The sequence below is a fragment of the Pleurodeles waltl genome, chromosome 7 (assembly GCF_031143425.1).
Source record: "Pleurodeles waltl isolate 20211129_DDA chromosome 7, aPleWal1.hap1.20221129, whole genome shotgun sequence".
In the NCBI taxonomy this organism is placed as follows: Eukaryota; Metazoa; Chordata; class Amphibia; order Caudata; family Salamandridae; genus Pleurodeles; species Pleurodeles waltl.
This window is the reverse complement of record NC_090446.1, coordinates 307618174-307644026: the sequence shown is the minus strand read 5'-3', so window position 1 is coordinate 307644026 and position 25853 is coordinate 307618174. Positions and strand designations below refer to the sequence as shown.

The 25853-nt window shown below is 41.5% G+C and overlaps 1 protein-coding gene across 3 annotated transcripts in view; it reads left to right on the top strand.

Moving 5' to 3' along the window:
- The window catches only part of KIAA1755 (KIAA1755 ortholog), a 517033-nt gene that overhangs the window by 474114 nt on the left and 17066 nt on the right, over positions 1-25853 (top strand). For all 3 annotated transcript variants that reach the window (XM_069243743.1, XM_069243744.1, XM_069243742.1), the window contains exons 21-22: positions 5131-5403; positions 7158-7357. In XM_069243743.1, coding sequence (XP_069099844.1) covers positions 5131-5403; positions 7158-7357 — 473 coding nt within the window. The remainder of the gene's footprint in view (positions 1-5130; positions 5404-7157; positions 7358-25853) is intronic.

Here is a 25853-nt window from a genome sequence, read left to right as displayed (position 1 = left end):
TCGGTTTCGACTGCCAGCAAATCAAATGCGACTTTATCATCTGACTTATCTCTGGTCTCAGCCCTTCCACAAATCTGAACACAAAATGAAGCATGTCCTTTGCCTCTATTGTTTCCGTGCCGCTGTAGTTCTTGAACGCCTTCAACAACCTCTCATAGTAACTATGAATCGACTCTTTAGCCTCTTGGGCAGTTCGATCGATCTTCTGCCAATCCACATTTTTCGCGGCAACCTTCGTCTTCAAATGCTCAATCACTTTATAGTACAGGCTCATCACCATAGGCGATGGTGCACCCGTCTCCCTGTCTCTCTCTGGTTCACTCGTCGGCCAACCTACAGCTCTTTTGCAATCCTCCCACAAATCTGCCGGAACCACAATCTCAAAGAGAGTATTCAGGTCTTCCCAAAGACATTTTGCAAGCTTCACAAACCTGTCAGTCTGTTGATACCATTCAATCGGTTTCTCTCTCAGTTTGGGAAAATCATCCGTAAAAGACTGAATGTCACTTCTGTGCCATGGTACATGTATTAATTTTCCCCCTGCTGTCTCCCTCATTGGTAACATTGTTACTGCCTCGCTACTCTGTGGTCTTTTCGCATTGTGCTCTGTAGCACTGTCCCTCCTCTTTTCCTTTCTCTTTACCCATCTGCTTTCCCACTTGTCTAAACATCTCCACACTTGTGCACTCTGCAACAATTCTCTAAGGTGCGCCTTCATGCCTGCTGACCTCATGTGTTCAAAATCTGTGGTCCCAAAATCCAATCTATAGCTCCTGCTCAAGTGTTTTGTCTTGTCTATGTCAACCCCGTTTTTGTCAGCTATTTCTTGCAAGCTTTTATGTACCTTGTTCACTTCTTTCGTAATCCTGGGACATAGATACCTCAGCTCTTCTTCCGAGTAGGACTCTAGCCTATTCACACCCATGGTCCCTTCCACCAATTCTTGTGCTTCCATGTTCAACCTCAGCCTATTCACATAATCTTCTCCCTTCCCACTGTCCGAGCTTTGTGTGGAATTCAAACTGTTGAACCACTGTGTCAGCTGTTGCGCATTCAACCCCATCAGTGTAGCGTTCACATCGACTGCCATTGATGGCTGCGGCAACTTTTCAGTGTTCGATGACAGAGGTATTATCAGTGGGGGACTCGACCTCACCAGTGTCGACTGAGCACATACGGGACTAAACTCCATCAAGGATCCGGGTCCATTTGGCTGAGCCGCTATAGGAGTTATCCCTGGAGTGTTTTCTATGCACCTTCTTTCGGTCCCATTCTGCAGCATTGATCCCTGACCGCTCATACCCAAATTAGACTGACTGTACAGAGGTACCGGTGGACCTACAGTAATGGGTAGTGATATTGCATCTGGGTTTTGCCCATTCCCCATGTTCTGAGGCATGTTCATTCCCACACCATGGGTCATCATTGCCGGCATGCCCATCTGACTCCCCGTCATCTGAGCACGTGCTGTTCCCCCCTGCATCTGCTTTTGAGGCATCAAAAACTGGGTTGATTCAGCTTGTGCCAATGTTGGGTTGTGACCATTCTGTACTCCTCTTACGGTTGGATCTATAATCATCCCTGCACTGTTGTCACTGCTGTAGTACCCTGACATCTGCGGCTGATAATTTTCTGCTGGTTTCAACATGGGCACATCTGGATATATTCTCCTAACCTGCGGTATCTGCGGGGTGAACAGCAAACTCGGGTCCTTAGACCCCGATGATGCTCCTGAACCCTGAGTTTCACTGTTCTGTATCGGTGCCGGAAGGGCAGAACTGTTACTTGGACCTTGTCCACTCTCTGCATAAGGTGGTGGACGGTCGTTCAGTAATTGCATTATTAGCTCCTCATCCTCTAACTCCTCTTCTCTTCTCAATTTTTCCTCGTCCTCTCTATCCTTGGAACACCTCCTGTTGGTCTTACAGGTAGCTTTCTTACCTGTCTCCTCTTCTTCCTTAGTAATTGCGGGAAACAATTTTATCCCCTGCAATATATCTGACCTCCACAACTTCTGTGCATTATCCCACCTAGCGTCCGCTAGTGTCTTTTCTACCTTCCTTATCCTTGTTTCGAACTTATTTTTCTGTTGCTGTCTGGCCATTAATTCCCAAATCGCTAGAGCCTCAAACTGGGCTGGCCTTGGAGGCACCTTCATGTCGTACATCGTGAACCTCAAATTCTCCAGAATCCTTATATTGAATGTCCCGTGGATCGGGAATGCTACGCTCCCATGTTTCTCTGTCAACTTGTGCCATTGCTTTAGCCAAAGGCACGGAGCTACCCCCTTTTCCTCCATTACAATGTAAGCTGGTGTGCCTTCGGGCGGCGTCTCCTCTCCTACGCTCGCTTTAATGTAAGATTCCCCCTTCATCGCACTCCTGAATGCTTTAAAGAATTTCATTTTCTCGTCTTTTATTTCACAAAGTTTGTAATCAATAGGTGACTTTAATTCCCGGAATACTCTTCGCTTGCCTTTCCCCTTCCAATCGAGCCCCACGGACTGCGTCCAATCCGTGCGCGACCCTTCTCTACAACCAACCTATCCCAGCGCGGCTCCTAGTGACGTCACACTCACACACACTGCGGCTGACAAAGCCTCGCGGCTAGTCCTCCTTCACTCAGCTCTTTTCGTAACAACTTCTTGCATGTATCGCGAGCTACAAAAACTAAAACAGATCTGTCGGTTTACTACAGGAAGGGTAACACAGTCGCTTCAGGACCTTAGGGACTTTTCACTAGCCTCGGCAGTTATTCCGTCTTTCTCGGTCCCCACGTTCGCAAGCAAATCTGACCCGCAGACCTACTCTCAACTTGTCAATGATCTATTCTAGTGCACTTAGAATCTTGTCAAAGCCCGAAGTCGAAGTTTCTTTCACTCCCTTACACACGTACCGACTCGTTGACCACGCCCGATCAACCTATTAAACCGCCCAGACCACAACATAAAACAACATACTCCGGAGTCTCTTGACCTCGCAGGGCCCGTCTCAACAACAACCACGTGGACCTTTTTATGCACAAAGCGCCACACGCACATGAAGTTCGACGACTTCCCTACTCTCACACTCGGAGCCGCACCTCCGCTATTTCTATGAAGTTCGACGACTTCTCTACTTCTACACTCGGAGTCGCACCTCCGCTATCCTCTAAGAAGAAAAATACTCGCAACCTTTTCACACACCCTGCGGCAATAAGCTGTGCAAGCGCAAAACCCTAACTTCACTCATACCATCACTAGTACCGCCAACGCTGATCTCACACCTCCGTTCTCTCCATTCGCAAGCTCCGAGATCCCGGGAAAGTCGCGGTGGATCTAGCCCATCATCATTCTGTCAATCAGTTTTATCCAAGAAAAATCTAATTCAACTTCTCGAGTGGGGTCTCAAAGGGCGTAACCGTTAATTCAACACCATGTACTTTAAGAGTACCGGGTCCCAAAAGACGAAACCGTCCTCTGCTACCATCTACTGATAGAGCGGTCCGTACTAATAATTTACCTGTATTTGGACGCTCTTTAGGCCGATGAATCTTTTGACTAAGTGGGACTCTCCGTACTCTTAATCAATCAATTTCATTAAAATCAAATAATCAATATCGAACGTAAGCAATACCCTGATCAACATAACACTTAACAATTAATCCAGAATACATTTCGGCGAACCCTGACCTTTCAGTCAGGAATAACCACACCAGTTTATTGCAAAGTTAGTGAATTTATTTCCCTATATTAACAAAGCTAGCACAATATAAATGTGTCTCAACACCAAATGATAAACGTAAATGAACATTAATAGCTGTCCATAGCGGCGAAACAAGTGCAATCTATGCAGCATTTGAATAACAAGGCACTCGATAATAGCAATGCAAATCACTAATACGATAATCTGTAATGAACTAATTGCATACATTTAGTCAGCATAACAAGGTCTCAAATTGCATCGTGCAACAAAAGGAATCCTCGTCTAACCTCAAATTAGCATCGGCATATGGGGCTTCATGCAAAAACAATTTAGCAACATTAATTTAGTAAAACTCCTAGCTAGGGCTCTTATAAAAAATCAGCAGTTGGTTACTTAAAAGAAACACAATGCAATTGTACAATTTCCTTTCATATTTACCAATTACGATCAGCATACAAGGAAGTCTTCGTCTCACAGGTACCGTTTCTCGATCAGCATGAGTACCATTTCGATCGGCATGGGACGGGGCAAAGGGGCAGGGTGGACGGGGCAATTGCCTCACGGCGGCAAGGTAAAACTATTACTTCATGCAAAGGGATCAAATCAAAGTTAAAGTCTCTAGGGCCAGAATCATTTAAAGTCTCTTTCTCTCGATTAGAGAAAGCATCAAAGTCTCTTTCAAAATGGCGTCGCAGCAAGGTGGGCCATAATAGCTACGAAGTCTGCAAAATGGCGGGTATCGAGCTGGTAATGGCTGCAATGGCTACTTTCTTCTCGTGCACCTGGTTTTTATAGACAACAGTTCAAATCCAGTAGGGTCTTCCATTGGAGGGTTCATAGGTTAGCTTCAAATTGTCCAATCAAAAACGACAGTTCTCAAGCTTTTACTTAAGCATACATTATCCTTGGAGATGGGTACGCAAGTTGCAACATTTTATACCAATTAGCTCACTTTCAGAGCCTCCATTGTCCGCACCTGCAGATCGACCTTGGAGTAAAGAGAAAATATGCCAGGCTGGCACGAAACTTTAAGATAAGCATGTGAACGATCTCAGTGGAAAAGTACAGCTTCAAGCAAAAATACACGTTTAATAGCACATTGGAAAATTACGAGCATCTAAACCGTGAGACCAGGCAACTAGGCCAAAGCCTCCGCTAAAGTTATGCTAAGCTAAAACATTTCAAGCAAGCAAATCGTAGCACACGTTTATGATTATGTCGGATTAGTGCAATTCTAGTACATCACGTTATATAAAGCACGCTTATAAATGTTGGCAAACTACTCTGAGGGCACATTTTGTCCCCGTACAATCTTTATTAGTTCGGTTAAAGTCACACATGATTATTGCAGCACTACGTTTAAGCGTAAATAAATCAAAACCTTCATTTTCTGCTTCATCACTAGCAATCCGTCTGAAAGTTCTTTTGACAATTTACTCCTCCACAGGTGTTAAATCATCTATTTTCTCTGCTCAAGAGTCTTCCTCATATCACGACTCTCTCTTCAATCAAGGTGCTAAGTGCAATGACTCCGGGAGCAGTGCAAGCAGTGCTTCATCCCTTGGAGGCAAATCATCATCTTCCTCTGGTCGGGGTTCCCTTAGTCCACATGGTTTCCTACCGCATGGGTCTTCAGAGCTCAGCAGGTGCTTCTACGGTCTTCATGTCTGCCCAGAAGAAGGAGAAGCAACACATGAAGGAGATGGGCCCGTCTTTTTGAGTGAGTACAAAATCACAACTTTTATAAGTAGTGCATCTTAGGTTTGATAATTTAAAATTTGATAGTACGCTGTATTCTTTACAAACAGCAAACATCAATGTCTGGCAGGTCTTGTGTGCAAAGCATTGATCTTAAGAACCTTTGTGCATAGACTAATTTAGTTAAATAACATAGCGTTAAAATAAAATTCAACATGTTGGAAAGTGTTCAATGCAAGAATAGCGAACAGCACAGCAAATAATCAAAAGACAAGTGTCTTTTCAAATGACCAGAGCTCTAGCCCAAAATGGCAATTTGGAGCATGCATTGCAAAAATGCATTCAGAATTGAACAGTTTTTATGCATTTTCCCTGTATACAAGTCTATGAAATCCAAACATGTGACAAAAACTTGTTTCTTTGACCTAAACGTATCTAATGAGCAGGTGAAAGGATGTTCTCATAAAGAAAATGTGAGACATCGTTGAAGCATAGATATACTACATGAAAACACTGCTGACTTCATTAATTTCTTAAAATTACGCTTCTGGTTGCCAATATGGAAAGCGGGGCTATGCTTTACTACGAGCTGCAGTAAATGTGCAAATGTACTACTTTGAATAAAAAGGCTTCTAGGCATACCAGACCCATAAATCTTCGCAGGCATATTAAGACTGATGGGCACTTTCAAGAGCTAACAATACAACATAATGTTTTATTATAAAAATAAATCAGTGCGTGCTGTGATGTGTAGGATGCATGGAGACATTGATGTCAAAGTTATAGGAATACAAGATTGTTTGCACATTAGTTACTGGGCCACACAATTACTATACCTAGAGCCAGGTGTCGAGATTACCTCCTAAGAGACATTGAGAGCATAAATGTGATGTATGTATACAGAGCGATACTGCTCCTCTAAATGGAGTTTGGACATTTGACAGCCTTTGTTGGTACAATTATACAAATCAAGTGCACATACACTGCAATTCATGGAGACTTGTGTACATAAAAATTGTAAAAAATAAAACCCTCTCTCCTGTTTGTAGAGATGAAACTGCACAGGTTCAATGTTTAAATATTTGGCCATAGATGCATCTTCTAAGAATGATGATTCTTGTAGAGCTTATGTGAATGTAGCTCACATGTACATGGAGATATTTCATCAATCAACAACTTTTAAAACATTCCTTTCACTTCATCCAAAACTTTAATTTAATATGCCCAATAACTGGACCTTGCTCTTCTTAAACTGGTCTGTTTACTAATCTAACTGCCAGAAATTTGGTCTGTAGAGCCATGTTGAAGCACTGGTCATGTGAACATAATATTTATGACGATGTCATTGCAAGAGTTATTGAATTGTGGGGGTACACGCATGTGGATTGGACCCGTGATCCAAAACAGTCTCCTTTACATGCCCTCAGAAAACATAGAGCATATAAAGTATGGCAGAAAAACACAAGTGTGCACCTGACTGCTCCTTCAGGAGTGATTAAATAAATAAATGCAAAATATAAAGAAGAGATACCAGTGGATCTAAAGCAGAAGTAGCCAATGTACTTCTCTTTTATTAACAGCTGATTAAACTTTTCATTATCAATATCTGACTCAGGTTCTTAAACTTAAAGATCTTCTTATGAATAGAGCGTTTAGTGTCACTCTGCTAATATGCACCCACCCTTCCCTATTCATCCTTCAATTGCCTACCTTTCTCATAGTATGTTTCCTTTCAGAGCCTGAAAGAAATCTAATCTGTTTTGTATCCATTTGCAGCTGACAGCTCAGGGTCTTCTGAGGGGAGCGTTAGTGGATTCAGCAGTTCTGATCCTAGTTGCCTATCCATGATTGGTAGAGAAGTTGATGAGGCATCCTCTCTCAGCACTGCCCTGCGGCAAATTGACCAGCATTCTTCACCAAGGTTGACTCCACTTGTGGGCAGGCAAGAGCAATCAGAACTAAGGCACCCTGTGAAGGTAAGGGTCAAGAGTGAAGTCTTTTGTATAGTTTTGTTATCAAAACTTACATCAAGCGAATGTCTCATAGGTAGGTTCATAAGTTGTTTTTGTTTCATGTGGCTTTACTGCATGAGTTATTTCACTATTTACATGTTTTTTTTTTTTGCATACGTTAATATAATTATTGAGGTGTCTTCACACAATTATCACCTGGTTACCCAACTAGAGACTCTTTCCCATTACCCCTCCCATTCTCTATTTGACTTGAGATGTTTTTTTATCCAATTTTTTTCTGTCATGCTTATAAGGATACACCTCTTCCAAGCCCAAGGCTGGAAAATCATCAAGCCAAGAAATCAAAACAACTTTGTGTTTTGACTGTAACCTTCTGCTTCTTTTGCTAAGATTCACTGGCTTCCCTCTTCAAGCCATGTATTCTCTTTACCCTGTAGTCTACTGTCCTCCACCACCTCTTCAAAACAGATGTTGTGCACTTGGATAAAACATAGAGATGCCAGCCGCAGTTAGTCCTGTCTTGAGGCTACATTCCCTGGGAGAATTCCTGTGTTGCTTGGGGATTACTTCCTTACCTACGTTGTGCTGTGGCCAGCCACTTTAGGGCCAGTCAAATAATAGAGATCTGATAAAAAGAACAGAAGGCTATATCTTTGAAGAAAGATATGCATTTCAATGGCCAAGCGGGATTTATAATGTATGCCAAATCTTTCTTTAACACATTCTATTAAGTTATGGAATCTTCATTCAACCTTCCTTTCAGAGCGCTCCGAAACATTCCTTTATCTTCCAGAGAGCTTGGGAACCTTCCTTGTGTTTACAGTCCAAGAAGGGGGAACATCCTGTGACAACATCCTGTTTCTTCTGCATACAAAAATCTTCAGAATTGCTTCTCCTTGTATTGCAATGCAGTTGAAGCCTGGAGCTCAACAGTTTCCTTACCACGTTCTTGAGTTCCGATGCTGCACTGGAAATTGTGTTTTCCAGTTTGCTTTTTTCTTTAGTCCGACCGGATCTATCTTCCTGTCTACCTCCAGCATCTGCTACCTTCCTTTTGTAGTATATAGCTATACCTAATCCACTGTGGTTTTCCTCACAGTGCTCCTCCACATTCCATATCCTGCAAAGTAAAAGAGGCTACTGGACAACTTTGCCTGTACCTTGGACGGACCAGTCCAGGTGGAAGAAGACTCGACAGCATCAAGCATCAAAAAAAGGTCTGGCTGGTGTTAATATGGATTCAAATATTGATGTTAATTTGATGTTACAGAACAAATACATTCTGGACCTCTAGGGTGAGAAGGCAGCCCTTAAACAGGAATTGGCAAGTAGGGCAAATGACATTCCTGTTGTTAGTTCCAGTGCTCCTCGCTTCTCCTGGGATTCAACTAAGTTGTAAGACTTTTGGACAGCCAAACAGTATATTTTGCTCTTAGGCCTTTCAGGTTTCCTCGGACAGAGCAAAGGTTGGATATTTGAGGAGCCTCTTAAGTGTGGAAGCCTTGGGTTATGCCTTGGGAATTCACTACAGATGAGCCTATACACTGCCCACCGTTCCTGAATTTGTTCAAGATGTTTGAGAGATTAGATCGTTTTTGTTTGAAGATGCCCTTGCAGTATCTCACAAGAAAAAATGGATGTACTCTCATATGTTATGAACTTTCATTGGCTGCCAGGATAAACCACTTGTGTCTTGAGGACATTTATAACCCTGTCTGTTGAGGGCTTAAAGAAGAGCTAAAAGATGTGTGGATCACATCTTCGGGTCCTAAGAGTCTGTCGGAGTTAACTGAATTGGCCTTGCTAATAAAGTATTGTTTGCCTGAGAGAAAGTTGGAAAGATGAAAGGAGTTGGTTCTGCATTGGAACCTCAACATTTTCATTCTGGGAGTTCTGATCTTGTGAGCTCTTCTGTTCTGAGTTCCACAGAAGAATCCCACAGAGATTTGTACAACCAGAGGTCCCCTTCCTGAAGCTGAGAAGGGGAGAGAAAGAACACATTATTATGCACTGTGCTTATCCAAATCATTCTGCATTGGAACCTCAAGTTTTTCTTTCCACACATTCTTATCTTGTGAGCTCTTCTGATTGTAGTTCAACAGAGGATCCCATGGAGGTGTGTACAGCTAGAGGTCCTCTTCCTGAAGCTGAGAAGGCAAAAGAAAGCACAGTACTATCTGATTAAAAGTTTCCCAGTTCGATCTTCCAGAAGTTACCGAAAACTCGGGATGAAGTCAGGACTAATTCTTAACCTTACACTATTATTTCTGATCCTGGTCCAATTTGAATTTTCAAGCAAGTAAAAAATATCAGCTACAGCCTTATTGGAGTCTGGAGCTTGTGGACTGGATCTGGAAATGGATTAGGCCTGGTCTTACCAGATTTCACTATAATCAAATGAAAACTCTGGAACAGGTCCAAACGGTTGCTGGTCCCCAGTGTCTGTCTGAATGAAGATATCAGTTAGAAGTCTCTACAAGACTATCTTCCTTGATGGTATTGCCAGTGATCTTTGACTTACTTTGGCAGGTGAAGCATAAGCCATATATTTATTGGGAAACCAGTGCTGTCTAATTATCATCTGTCGTTCTGTCATGAAAATTGTTATTTTGCCGGAGGCTACCATTCATTGTTGGAGTAGCTCTCTGAGGAAAAAGATTATAGAACCATTATCACAACTATGGACTCTGTTGCAGAGTATTATGGTGACATTTGAGATGGAGTCCCAAAACTCCCAGAGTATTTTCTTCTTCTCCACCAGGAGTATGACAGTTTGACTGTGCCATTCCAACTATTCCTAATGAACAACAGAATTTAACAGAATGTACTCCTTGTCTGAGCCGGTAATTTTATAAGCAATATTTACAACAAAATGTACAAAATAGCATTATTGCATCTTATTCTCTTGCAGGAGTTCCCATGTTCTTTGCCCCACACAAATCAAAGGAACTCCCTCTTTGCACTGACTGTAAGGCTCTGATATTGAAGGCCTGTGGAGGCGCAGGTGGGCCTGCGCTCAGAATGGCTTCTCCCACACCCTGGCCAACCCTGAGTAGGCCTTCTGCTATCCCTAGAGCAACCCCGGAGGGCGGAGTAGGTGGTAGGCAGAAGCCAGGGCAGATACACAAGGGTGTCCCATGCCCTGGCAGGGGAGAATCCCCACATGGGTTTCCCTACCTAGGAGATTGGCTGTTCCCTGAGATTTTGCTGATCCTCCTGGAGTAGACTTATGGCCCTAGATACTTTACGAGTCAAAATACAATTTGAAAGAGTGTACAGCTTACCTACATATGTTGGGAAGTGGCACTTACCAACATGTGCACACTTGCACATTTTTGTTATCATATATATACTGAGCCTGGCCCGGCGTGCTGGGATGTGCACACTTGCACATCAGTGTTTTGTGTGTATACTGAGCCTGGCATAGCTTACCAGTATGTACACATTTGCACAGTGGCGGTTTCATACACACTGAGCCTGGCACAGCTTGCCAGTATGTGCACATTTGCACTATGTTTTTTTGCATATATTTATAGTGAGCCTGGCACAGCTTGCCAATTTGTGCACCTTTGCAGGTTAGTGTTTTCATATATATATATGTTCGATGGCATGTGTAACTGCAGATACACATGCTATGCATATATTCTGCCATCTAGTGTTGAGCCCAGAGTGTTACAAGTTGTTTTTCTTCAAAGAAGTATTTTTTTCGAGTCACAGGATCAAGTGACTCCTCCTCTCGGTAATAGTTCGCATGGTCTTCGACTCCTTTGTTAGATTGTTTTCTTTCTGCTGTCGGGTTCGGACTTGTTTCCTCTCGCTGCAAGACTCTCCATTCAGAAACTTTAGATTAATTTTATTCTACCGTCAGTATTGTTTCGATCGCGTTTCCATATGTAATCGAGTCGATAGTACAGTTGGAAACAAGAAAACACCCTTTTAGGCGCTTGCACCCTATTTGGTGCAAGCGCCCAAAAGGAGGTGCCCAATTTGGTGCCCAAAGGTTCCCACCTGTTCAGGCCCACCACACCATACCCTGATGGGTCGGACTCCATTCCGATTCTGTCCTCAATGTCACACGGAATTCCCTTACACTGATCAACACGTGGTATGCAATCTTTGCCTTTCTCCTGAACATCGAGAGGAAGATTGTGAAGCTTGTCATCGTTTCGATTGAAAAAGACACTGCGTGACCGGAGAGCAAGGAGACTTGAGATGTTGTCGAAGCATACAGAGTCCACTGACACCTTAGAGGAAGAGGAGGCACAGGCTGCTGTTTCAATTCAGGGCACCGACTCCGAAGCAGACTCGGATGAAGACAGCCAACCTATCACTGCGGCCCAGCATGTGAGTACACCTGCCACTACACCCACTACCAAAAGACATATTAAGGCCTTGGGTGCACCACTGCCAGAAAGCCATAGTTCCACCCGAAAGAAAATTATTGGCGACTGACCTTCTGGTTCAGTGCCAAAAAAGGCCAAGTCACCACATCAACAGGCCACACCTGTTTCGATGCCGGAGTCGAGCAAACACATTAAAAGCTCCACATCTGAGGCGAGCTGACGTCCACACTCTTCGAAGTCAAAAATTCAACATCCGGCTTCGGATCCAAAATCACAGGCTGTATCTTGGGAACCGAAAAAATTAGGTACCATTTTGGAGCTGAAAAAATCTTTCTTTACAGAGGAGACAGGACTTTCGAGCCGATTAAAACACAGTTCGAAGACAATTACTGAACAATCCTCCAAAGGAGTTAAAACATCTAAATATAATTCTAAGGACTCTGATATCCAGCCAATCCTCAAGATTATGAATGGTAAACAAAGAAGGATACATATTCATAAGGAGACGGGGAACATTTTTGCTTCACCTCCTTCACAAACCAAGAGAAAGCTGGCGTTTCAAGAGACTCTTGATACTGCTCCACCACCAGCAAAGATATTTAAAAGAACGGAGAAACCATCACCTTTACAGCTTTCTCAACCACATTCGCCACAGCTTTCTGTCCCTCCACCACCTACTACCCCACCACCATGGCCCTCACGAACACATTCTCATACATATTCACAAGGGAGATACAGTGGACCCCTGGACTTATGTGACCCAGATCCTATACAACTAAATGACACAGATCTCCATCCGTCCAAACCTTCACCACCAGAGGATAGTACGGCTTACACTTAGGTCATTTTTAGAGCAGCTGCATACCATGGAGTTCAGATGCATGCTGAGCCTTTGGAGGACGATTTTCTTTTTAACACATTGTCCTCCACTCACTGACATTACCAGTGTTTACCAATGCTGCCTGGTATGCTTGGACATGCTGATGACATATTTAAGGAACCTGTCAAAGCTAGAGTTTTAACCCCAAGAATAGATAAAAAATACAAGCCTGCACCAACCGACGCAGTTTATATCACACAACAGGTACCACCAGACTCTATTGTAGCCAGTGCTGCAAGGAATAGGGCCTATTGCCAATCTTCAGGGGATACTCCTCCCCCTGACAAGAAAAGCAGAACGTTTGATTTGGCTGGTAAAACGGTAGCTAGACAAGCAGCTAACCAATGGCGTATTGCCAATTCCCAAGCCCTGTTAGCAAGGTATGATAGGGCACACTGGGATGAAATGCAAGAATTCTTGCAATATTTACCAAAAGAGCACAACAAATTGTTGAAGGGGGACAAGCAATCACCAATAACCAAATTAGATCTGCTCTCCAGGAAGCCGATACCTCAGCTAGAAGTATCAACACTAGCAGAACAATTCGTAGGCTTGCATGGTTAAGATCTTCCGGGTTTAAACCGGAAATACAGGAGGCAGTGCTTAACATGCCCTTTGATAGGGAGCATCTATTTGGACCTGAGGTTGACACAACTATTGAAAAACTCAGGAAAGACTCTGACACTGCAAAGGCCATGAGAGCCCTACGCACCACACCTTACCATTTCGCAAACAGCAGTTTAGGGGAGGTTTCAAACCCCAAACTACAGAGGCTTCCACCTCACAGCCTAAACAAACCCAGCAGTATTATCCAAGGTGATCATTTAGAGGCTCCTACAGAGGTCAACACTTTAGAGCCAGAGGCAAATTTCAAACCTTTAAAGAGTGGCACCACTCCCCCCAAAAAATGACTTCCTCAACATTCCACAATCCCACACAACTCCTGTGGGAGGAAGACTGCAACAATTCCACTCTTACTGGCAAAACATCACCACAGATCAGTGGGTGCTTTCAATTATCCGCAATGGTTACTTCCTAGAACTCATTTCTACTCCTCCAAACATTCCCCCTCGCTCTCACAGACTCTCCCCAGAACACAACGTTCGGCTAAAGCAAGATGTGCAATCTCCATTACTAAAAGAAGCAATAGAAACGGTTCCAATATCACAACAGGGGTGTATTCACTATATTTCCTCATTCCAAAAAAGGATGGTACTCTCAGACCCATTCTGGATCTCACACCTCTAAATCTATATATCCTGTCAGAACATTTTCACATGGTAACTCTACAGGACGTAATTTCCCTACTACAAAAACAAGATTATGTAACTGCCTACGATCTCAAAAATGCTTACTTTCATATTCCCATACATCCAGCTCATCGCAAATACCTAAGATTTGTAATAGTAGGAAACACTATCAATTCAAGGTACTTCCCTTCGGCATAACAACAGCTCCAAGGGTTTTCACAAAATTCCTAGCTGTAGTAGCAGCTCACCTAAGAAGACAACACATACATGTCTTTCCTTATCTAGACGATTGGCTAATAAAATCAAGCAACATTATACAATGCCAGCAACACACTCAATACTCAATAGATACCCTACACACATTAGGGTTCACAATCAATTACTAAAAATCACATCTACAACCAGCACAGGTTCAACCTTACCTAGGTGCTATTCTCAATACCCAAAAAGCCTTAGCCTACCCAAATGCACAAAGGATAGATGCTTTTCAAAACCTCATTTCACAGATACAGCCCTATCAAAGTTACACTGTCAGATTGATCTTGAAACTATTGGGAATGATGGCATCATGCATAGCAATAGTACCACATGCAAGACTAAACATGAGAACACTGCAACAGTGTCTCTCACAACAATGGTCTCAAGCACAGGGTCAATTACAGGATCTAGTGTTGCTAGACCACCAAACTCACAAATCTCTACAATGGTGGAATTACAACAACTTAATAAAAGGGCGGTCATTTCAGGACCTTGTGCCCCAGACCATAATAACAACAGATGCATCAATGACAGGTTGGAGAACTCATCTCAACAACCTAACCACACAAGGGGAATGGAATTCAACGCAGTTAACTTATCACATAAACCATTTAGAATTGTTAGCTGTGTTTCTCGACCTAAAAGCTTTTCCAGCTCTACTCAGACACAAAACAGTCTTAAGAAAACAGACAATATGACAAGTGTGTATTATCTCAAGAAACAGGGAGGAACACATTCATCTCAAATGTCCCTTCTAGCCCAAATAATATGGAAATGGGCAATTCACAATCAGATTTACTTGTTAGTGGAGTACATCCCAGGGATACACAACCAGCTAGCAGACCTACTAAGCAGTACGCAGCAACATATACACAAATGGGAAATTCACTCTTAGGTAATTCAACAGTACTTTCAATTGTGGGGAACACCAGACATAGACTTTTTCGCAACAAGCGAAAATGCAAAATGCCAAAACCTCACATCCAGACATCCATACCCTCTTTCCAAGGGCAATGCTCTGTGGATCAACTGGTCAGGGATATTTGCTCACGCTGTCCCCCCTCTCCCATTAATTCCATTTCTGGTCAACAAACTGTGTCATACATCTCTCAACATGATACTCATAGCACCCGAGTGGGCATGACAGCACTGGTACACAACACTCCTAGATCTCTCAGTAGTACCACATCGCAAACTTCAAAACCGACCAGATCTGTTAACACAGAACAAAGGTCAAATCAGGCATCCCAATCCCAGTGTTCTCCACTTAGTGATTTAGCTCCTGAAGTCATAGAATTTGGATATTTACACCTTCCATTAGAATGTATGGAAGTTCTAAAGCAAGCACGCAAACGTATAACTCGACAATGCTATGCTAACAACTGGAAATGGTTTTTTAGTACTATCAGCCCAAAAATATAGACCCACTTAAAACATCAATACAAGATATTGTATGCTACCTGCTTCATTTACAAAAGGCTAATTTAGCTTTTTCCTCTATTAAAATTCATCCTACTGCTATATCAGCGTACTTATAAACCATACAACATACTTCTCTCTTCAGAGTCCCTGTCATAAAAGCCTTTATGGAATGACTTAAATGTATTATTCCACCAAGAACCCCACCAGTTCCTGCATGGAATCTCAATATTGTACTCACAAGATTAATGGGACCACCATTTGTGCCCATGCATTCATGTGAAATTCAATTTCTCACTTGGAAAGTTGTTTTCTTAGTAGCAATTACTTCAATAAGAAGAGTAAGTGAAATACAAGCATTCACTTTAGAGGAACCATTTTTCCAAATACACAAACATAAAGTTGTACTTAGGACAAATCCAACATTTTTGCCAAAAGTAGTTTCTCCTTTTCACATTAACCAATCAGTGGAATTGCCAGTCTTCTTCCCACAGCCAGACTTTACTGCTGAAAGAGCTCTTCATACGCTTGACCTTAAAAGAACTCCAATGTACTATGTTGATAGAACAAAAGAGTTTAGGAAAACTAAACAGGTTTATATAGCTTTCCAACAGCCACATAAAGGAAATTCTATCTCTAAACAAGAATTAGCCAGATGATTTGTAAGATGTATTCAAACATTAAGTTTAATGTTAAAGCAAAAAGACAACTTTTGCTAATTCCTAAAGCTCATTCCTCTAGGAAAAAAGATGCTTCTATGGCATTTTTAGGAAACATACCAATGGCAGACATACGCAAAGATGCCATGTGGTCCACACCACATACATTTACAAAGCATTACTGTGTGGATGTATTTTCAAAGCAACAGGTCAATGTTGGTCAAGCTGTACTTAAAACATTATTTCAAACTACTTCAACTTATATAGGGTAGCCCAGGGTTCTGCAAAGTCGGTCCTGGAGAGCCGTGTCCATGCCAGATTTTTAGCATATCCACATTTAGAAAAATGTAGATTTCTGAAACATCTTTTTTCTAAATGTGGATATGCTAAAAATCTAGCATGGACCTGGCTCTCTAGGACCGAATTTGCAGAACCCTGGGCTAGCCACCACTTTTTTGGGAGAAGGACTGCTTTTTAGTCTAGGCATTGCATGTGTATCTGCAGCTACACATGCCATCGAACGGAAAATGTCACTTACCCAGTGTACATGACATGTAGTGCTGCAGATTCACATGCACCCTCCCTCCTCCCTGGAAGCCTGTAGTCATTGCATTTCTTATTTGTAAATATATATATATTGCATTTGAATGGACATCCTATTTACGTATTACATTTAGTTGTACATTTACATTCTTTCAGTCTATCACTCCTTCCTATACCCTTCTGCTGTAAAACTATCTAACAAAGAAGTCGATGTCCATGCACACTATTACCAAGAGGAGGAGTAATTCGATTCTGTGACTTGAAAAAAGACTTCTTAGAAGAAAACCAACTTGTACCACTCCGGGCCCAACACTAGATGGCGAAATATATGCATAGCATGTGAATCTGCAGCACTACATGCCACGAACAGATGTACACTGGGTAAGTGACATTTTCCATATATATATATATATATATATATATATATATATATATATATATATATATACTCAGCCTGGCATTCTTAAAAACCTTTGTGGTATTCTTAAAACCTGCGTCAAATTATGAACTGAGTAAGGTAGAGACATCAGTGTTACAGAAGGGACTACGTTTTTGTCCGGAGCAACATCATGATTTTGTTCAAACAAGAACTGACCTATACAAGTTTGTAAGAAAATTGAAATTGGCAGAATATTTTTTCGAAAATGGGGCCCACAGTGACATTGGGAGTAAGCTCCAGTACAGATAACTTAGGTCTAACCATTGAACAAAGTACTGATCTGAAAACAATGTATGATTTGACTCATAATTTGAAAGATGAGGAGTTAACTGAAGCACAAGTACTGGCCACATTGGGTATTGAAATAGATCAAAAGGCGAGAACGAAATTTAAACCAAAATCTAAATTCTGCCCATCCCTGTCCCCAGGAAATAAAATTGATATATTTCATGATCTTGTTGTGAGTGATTTAGAAAAAGTACAGTCCTCTTGGAAACGACATAAAGAGAATTTGACGAAAGACCAACGAATAGCATTGAAGGGCCTGATGGACAATAAATCAATAGTGATCAAACCTGTGGATAAAGGAGGGAATATTGTAATTTGGAATATTATGATTATTTAGAAGAAGCATACAGACAATTAAATATGAATGTGAATTACTGCAAATTGACGGAGAATCCTATTAATGATTTGATTTGGGACCTGAATGAAAGATTAGAGAAGTGGTACCTAGAAGGTTTGATCAGTTGTGATGAGAAATTATTTATGATGAATGACAATCCAATTATGCCAACGATATACTTTCTGCCCAAAATTGATAAACCCCCAGGCAGGCCGATAATATCAAGCTGTGGCTCACTATATGAAGGTGTTTCAAATTATGTAGATTATTATCTGGCCCCAATGGTAAGGGATTTGAACTCATATATACAAGATGCAGGAGATTTTCTAAGATCATTGAATGGTATATTATGGCAGTCCGACTATCTACTAGTAACAGTAGATGTGGTTTCATTATATACTTCAATCTCACATGAAGTGGGGATTAATGCAGTGACATTTGTTTCTGTGGCAAAAAAGTATTCATTTCCTAAAACACTCTGAGATGCTATTAGAAATGATAGAATTATGCCTCAATAACAATATTTTTTTGTTTAACCATCAGATCTATAAACAAGTCTGTGGGACAGCGATGGGAGTGTCCTTTTCTCCTAGCTATGCTAATCTCACGATGGGGTGGTGGGAGAAATGCATAGCTTGGAGTCAGGAGAATGATAAATATATGGATAGAGTGGTCATGTGGTTACAATATATAGATGACTTATTCCTGATTTGGCAGGGAACTGTGGAAGAATTTGAGGAATTCTTTGATATTTTGAGTAAAAATTATGTTGGATTACAATTTATATATAAGACAAGTGAAAGCTCAATTGAATTCCTAGATGTATTAGTGCATATTGTAGATGGAGAATTACAGACCACATTACATAGGAAATCCACAGCAACCAACAGTATCTTGCATGGAACGAGTTTTCACCCCAGTTCACTGATCAAAAGTATTCCTTATGGGGAGTTTATTCGTATTAAAAGAAATTGTTCAAATGAACAAGATATGAATGAGAAATTTGATGATATCAGACAAAGATTCCTGGATAGGGGATACATATTGAAATGGATTAAACAGGGCGAGATAAAGGCAAGAAATAAGACCAGAGAACAGGTATTGATGAAGAATAGAAATGCATCAGATGAGTCTAGGTTGGATAATGAGATTAGATTAATTCTTGATTATAGTAAAGAAAACCCACAAATTGTGAAAATATTGAAGAAATACTGGTATTTGATTAAAAAAGACAGTGACATTGGACAAAGAGTGGGCATTTGCCCCTCAATTACATATCGGAAAGCGCCATCTTTGAAAGATATGTTAGTTAGAAGTCATCTAGAGATACCAAAATCTCCCAACTGGCTATCAGAGGGCAGTAAGGGTTTCTTTTGCTGCAGAAAATGTAAAGCATGTAGAATTGGATGTAATAAAAAAGCTGTACTAGATTATAGAGGCAGAGAAATTGAAATTAGAGAAATAATTACATGTGAAACATCTTTTGTGGTATATGTGTTGGAATGTCGATGTGGTCTGAGGTATGTAGAGAGCACTGTATGCCCTTTAAAAAAGCGTATTTTAGAACATATAAGGGCGGTGCATAATGAGGATACTACATATGCAATGACTAAACATTTAAAAACTCACTTGGAACTCGATTGGCTGTCCATGAAGTACTATGGTGTTGCAACAATACAAAAGCGTGAATGGGGTGGTGATAGGGTTCAAAGATTAAGACGGTTGGAATCCAGATACATTATTAGGTTAAAGACTAAGATGCCATTTGGGATTAACTACGATGAGGAACTGTATTGTCATCTATATGCTTGATTGTATAATATGGATTAATTCCCACTGTCAATGTAAAAAATGTAATAGAGTACATCAATTGAAATAAGTGAAAAGGTAATTGGGAATTGGATCCCCATATAGTAATGGGGAAGAAAAATTGTTTGGAATGAGAAAACTGTCAATAACTATTGGACATTGTTGACGTGGGAATGCAAGCAAAGAGAAAAATGGCACATATTAACAACTGAAATGATGAAGAAAGTAGCTGTTGTTATGGTCGCTGTACATTGTTTCAACAATATTGTATATATGCACTAAGTTGGTTATTTCATTTATTTTTTAGTTTTATCTGTATGTGGAACACACATTAGGGTGTAAAAGGCTTTGTGTTTGGCTTTAGGAACAGTACATATTGTTTTGACTACATATCCCAGAATGACACTTAAGGGCATGGCTTAGAGGATTAGTATAAATAGTGCTTGTAATGGATTGGGTAATTACCGTGACCAAGACCGGGAAGGTCGAAACGCGTTGGTGTTAGTTTGTTTGGAGTCCTGGTATGTAATAAAAGCAATCTGCTGTAATACTCAGCCTGGCACAGCAAGCCTGTATGGGTGCACTTATTCCTTTGTGGTATTCTTAAAACCTGCGTCCAGCCTGCCCCTGCAGGCTTGTGCATGCGCCAGTGCATATGTGCCCAGGGATTGAAGAATACCCATGTGCATTTTCACTACCATTTAGAGCTGCTTTGCCCATAAGTTAATATGGAGGAAAGTTTTAAAATAATCCTAGCTGCAATAGTGGATTGCAGTGGAGCAGCCTTATAGTGTTTACTATAATTGGATTCACAATGACAAACTCTTACCAATGGTAACAGGGGCTTTGTCAGTAATACTTTGGAAATGCCACTTCTAGAAAGTGAGCATTTCTATGTTTTAAAGCTCCTTATGTGTGTCTTGTTAATTCAGCTTAATTCCTCTGGAGGCTGGGGGGAAACACATCTGTGCATTCCCCAGCAACAGCTATAAAATGTGGGCAACTGGAACGACAGACCTCAGCTATTTGAGGGTGTGGCTGGATAGATAGGAGGGAGAGGTTATGACACTTGGCCTCTCAGAGCCAGATCATTGCCACACTAAAGATTAAGATCTGCATTCCTTAGCCCCATGGTAGACAGGGCTGAAATGTACGAGAGAAATCTGTGGTTCAAAGGGGAACCCTATGAACTATCCCCAACTTCAGAGGTACATTTCTGTATAACTAGGGGTGCCACACTTCAGCAACTTAGAGATACACTTACAGGAACGCAGGAGGGAGACCTAGAACTGTGTGCTGCACACTGCCAGAGAAATCTTTTGTGTGCAGGAGTATTTACTGCCCTGGGCAGGGACCGCACACCATTTCTGCATCGTGGTTGGCCTGGGCAAACTGCTTGCTGCAGTGTGCTCTCCAAGGGCTTATTGGCTTGCCCCCTGTTCTTTGTGGAGGTCTCAAGGATATCAAAAGCCTCCTGCAAGAGAGCTACACCTTCTACCTCTGTCATCTGGAAAGCAGTGCCCACCTATGGAATTACATCATCTGCTGAATTCCACTGGGTAGCAGCAGTGTGAGTATATAACTAAGTATTGCACCTGGAGACCGGATTTGCCAAGTGCAAAGCCTTCAAAGTACTGCCCACATTCAAGCAGTGTGGCCCTTCATCGTGAGGCCATGGCAATCATAAGCGTCTGGTTGGTAGTGAGTGGATTCACCAGTTGCAGGAGCCACGTGGACCCGCTTTTGTCAAGCGTGATGCATTTCTCTTGTGCGACATCTGACTGCATGCTGATTGTGTGAGGGGTCTGTGTAACTGTTTACAACCCTAGGAGGTGGAGGTGTACCCGGAGCAGTGCCGCATCCTACCTCATGTGGCACCGCTGAGCTTGTATCTGTGTGTGTGTGACCAGGTTGTCTGGTGTGGCTGAAGTCATCATGCACCAGACATTGTGCCTCATTCCCGGGAGGTACGGTATTGGAACTGTGTTCGGAAGTGTCTGGTGCGACTCAAGTCATCGCGCACCAGACGTTGTGCTTCATTCCATGTAAGTGCTGCATTGATAACTTTTTGTGTGCAAGCAGAATTGAGTGGTGTGACTCAAGTCATCACACACCAGACATTGTGCCTCATTCCAGGTAGGTACAGCATTGGTAACTTTTCATGTGCAAGTGGAATCGTCAGGCTAACTCAAGTCATCACGCACCAGACATTGTGTCTCCTTCCAGGGAGGCACTGCATTGGTCCCTTTGTGTGTGCAATCAGAATTGTCTGATGTGACTCAGGTGATCGTGCACCTGACATTGTGCCCATATCAGGAGGGCACGGAAATTGGTAACTCTTTGTGTGCAACCAAGTCATTTGCCCCAGAAGTGGTGCCTCCATTCCTGGGAGGTGCGGAATTGGTAACTGTTTGTGGATTGGAAGTGTATGACTTGGCGCGGCGCCACTGTAAACAGCATATGTCTCTAGGTTACCCTCCACCCCATGATTTGGAGACCGGAGCCTATGCCAGAAGGCCACTGTACAGACCCTTGAGTGAACTTCCCGAGTTGTGGCCAAACCTCCATTTGGTGACTGTTGCCTGATCAGCCAATCTCTTTTTCTTTCCACCACCTTTGCTCCAGGATCCTGACTAAGTGTCGAGTGGTTTAGTATCAGAGGAAATGTTACTCCATCTGTAGCTCTTGGGGGTGGGAATTGGTTAAAGAGTGGAGAAAGGTTTGGGTCCAAGAGGAGTCTGCAAATTCATTGACAACTCACCTGCCCGAATGTCAGAGAACACAATTAGGGTGCTGGAAGTGAACGAGTGCATGTATACTAGCCTGCCAGATATCCGTAGCAACGCATAGTGATGTGGAGTGAGTGTGTTTGAGTGATTCCCTGCTTGACTACACCACACTGACGGGTTGCCATGCACATTGTTCATTGTTTCGGTTGCCATTGAAGTTTACCAGTGTGGCCTAGGACGCAGGGCTATTTTGAAAAGTGCTGAGATTCTCTGTAAGTACACATTGCTGCTATTTTTGGGAACCAGGATGCTTCATATAACAGTTTGATATGGAATTGGGGTGATCCCTAGGGTGGGTCTCCTGCTGCCAACATGGTTGCACCGCATGAGTGTGCTTGAAGGGAAAGTATGATTTATGTATCATGTGCACATAATGCTAGTGTTGTATTAGCACAGTTTGGCCTAATAATACTAGTTATATTTCTAAATGTGAATGATGTCTAGATTTACATGATGATCATGTTGTGTTAATTAAAGTTTGTGTTGAATACAAACTTTATTTACATACACCTCGTGTGAAGTCTTGTGCTTTACACGTTGCCCATGTGATAAGCCTGACTGCTCTGTGCCACGCTATCCAAGGGTGAGCACAGGTTATACAATGAGTGTAATCACCCACCACTGACAAGTGTGGTAGGTTCTGCTTGGCTAGGGCTTCGCCTCAGCCAACCAGAACGCGGTGCCTTAAAAAATAGGGAACACCTAAAAATATAAATTTGAAATCTAAAGCACATGATTAATAGCTGGAACATTTCTCACTTGGCCATAACTCTCTTTGGTTGCATGTTTAAATTCACAAAGATTATTTCCGCACATGCTTTGATGTTTTGACATTTGGAAAAAAATGAATCATTTTAGAGTCCAAAACTGCAGGGTTCCTGCATACTAATATTTTAGAAAAGTAAGTTACAAATTTGCATGTTTCATAAATAACACACTACTCCTAATCTCAGATGTCAGTTGGCTGCAATTTGTGCCAAGCAGCTTCTGTGCACTTGTAAACACAGAGCAACATTTGTTTTCACATAAATATTAAATGTTGCTTGAAAATCTTGTTTGTAATTCTGTTTGAAAATTCCTATATTTTTGTGACTGAAGTTTAAGAACAACCACCAAAAGTCAAGTCTGTTAGAAGCTTTTGCTCTGTCTGGGTCTCTAATGTCAGGTGGGGCTTTTGCAGGGCTCTTTCCCGGTGTATGAGGACTGTGTTCAAATGGAAATCAATGTCATTGTATTTAAGTCAGGGCTGCGCTGGAATATGGTGCCATCTAGTAAGGCCTGACCTTACCTGTCTCATTATGAATATATCACAAAAGCAGGCTTAGCATAGGTGTTGTACCCTACATTGTTTTTCTTATGTCTTGATAGCTGTTGTTTAGGAATCATTTACAGGGATAGAGAGTAGTATATCAGATAAGGTACTTTAGGTGAGGTGGTGTTATGGAATCATTCATATGCCATATAAGTTGGTTTAGGGACAGCATAGTGGTGTGGTGCCAAAAGTGATTTATGTCTTGGATCACTGGATCCTTCTCTGTGTGGAGCCCAAATGTGATTCCTGTCATGGCTCACCGGATCCTTTTCCTTATGAACTCCCACCCCGCCACTGACTAGCTTAAACCTGCTTTGTGTTTCACACTATTATGTGCGTTCTGCATTCTGAAAGGGGCCTGCAGATAATTTAGATGGGCAGTGCCTCAAACCTAGATCTCATGGTGGTGAGAGTCAATGGCACTGATTTTTGTGAGTAGGAATTACTGTTATCTTTGTTTCCGAGCAAGTCGCCTGTATTAACACCACAGCATCAAATTGAGGTGAAAGCTGCAAATCCATGATGGAATAACTGTGGTAAAGAACTGTTCTATTAATCTGATTAGGATGTAGTTCACCTGACTTGGCTTCCTCCTTGTTTTGATGCCAGAGTTTCCAGGCCACCTTGTAATTTGTTGAGATGTGTTGAACAAGAGAACATTGACGACTGCTGCAAAGTCAGAGCTTCCTGATTTGGAAGCCTTCTTATTACATATCCATAATGGTCTCAGAGAATCTAGTGGTTATGCAAATATGTGCCTCTTTTATTTTATTGCAAGTGTTTCTAACCTCATAGGTTCTCTGGATAAAAAAGAAAGCTTTCCCCTCCCAGTTTGCTGAAATACAACATAGCTGTTGTATTACCAGTGGCTGCATTCACCACTCAACTGTTTACTAGGGTATAAAATGATTGACTTTCAAGCATAAAGAAGAAAAATATTCCATCACAAATGTGGGGCATGTCCTATCTGAGGTATTAGAAGAGCATTATAGCCTATGAGATTTGTACTACGGCAGACTAGATACTCCATCAAAATAGGACGTATTCTAAATAAGGTCCTTAGTACTGAAATTGTAAGAATACATCTTACCAACTCAGGAATAAACACTTGTGAAACAAGCTTTCAAGTTTTCCAATGTGCTGTAGGCAAAATCTGCAACAATTCCAGTAATTCTCATGTGTCACAAGTCATTAATGCTCAAATGTGTTCACAGAAGAGAGTGCTTTCTTGACAATGGTATTACTAAATCTTAGATATTCACTCTGGGGCAGATTCCTTCTTAACCACTAACACCTCCAATATTTATTTTAATTTTCTTTTCATGTTGCTTCCCCACGTGTTACCTTTAAAGGTGTTTACTGATAAATATGTCCCTTTACTCAGCTCACCCTTGCCCCAAATGTGAAGCAGAGAGAACCACAGTAGCTGGTAATGCTAGCCTGTCTTCTCATTAAAGTCCCATTTTTTTCTTTCTCGTCTTTTTCCTCAATATTTAGTTATTTTTATTTTTTTAATCCCCTTAAATTTTCAACTTCACTATCCAAATTAATCTTATCCTAAGCAGCCTCCACTTTACTTCAGCTAACCTCAAGTATGGGAATGTCGACTTTAATCGCGGATGCTTATTATTCAACTTGTGAATTTCAGTTTCACTCATGATTTTTTTTTTACAGCTCTTTGATTATTCTTGGGATTTATTCCTCCACTAAATTTAGCTGTAACCCCCAATGTCACCTCACCCTCGTCATATTTTCTCTCCTTCATAAATTGCAATTACTTTGCGTGGGAGAATCAGAGAAACTAACCAGTATTTATCTACCTGTCACCAAGATCTAATTTCTCATCATTTTCCCATCCCAGTCATGTCATGCCATTTTAAATGTATCTGTGCAAGTGGCTGTTCTGCGTACTTGTGAATGCTAATTATTTTACTTTGAGTATAAATAGAAAATTCATCCATCTTCAAGCATACTACATTAACATTACTAATTTATTTAATATTTTTAAATTGTCAAAATGTGGGCTATGGAAAAAGTTTACTTTTTAACTCTTAATAGTTTACAGATTCAGCAGTAGCTATGGCATATGGCGCAATTGTTCACTATCATATATCACCAAACACACAAAAGGAGATGGAAGGAATTCTTGCAAAAAGTGTAATCACTGACAGTC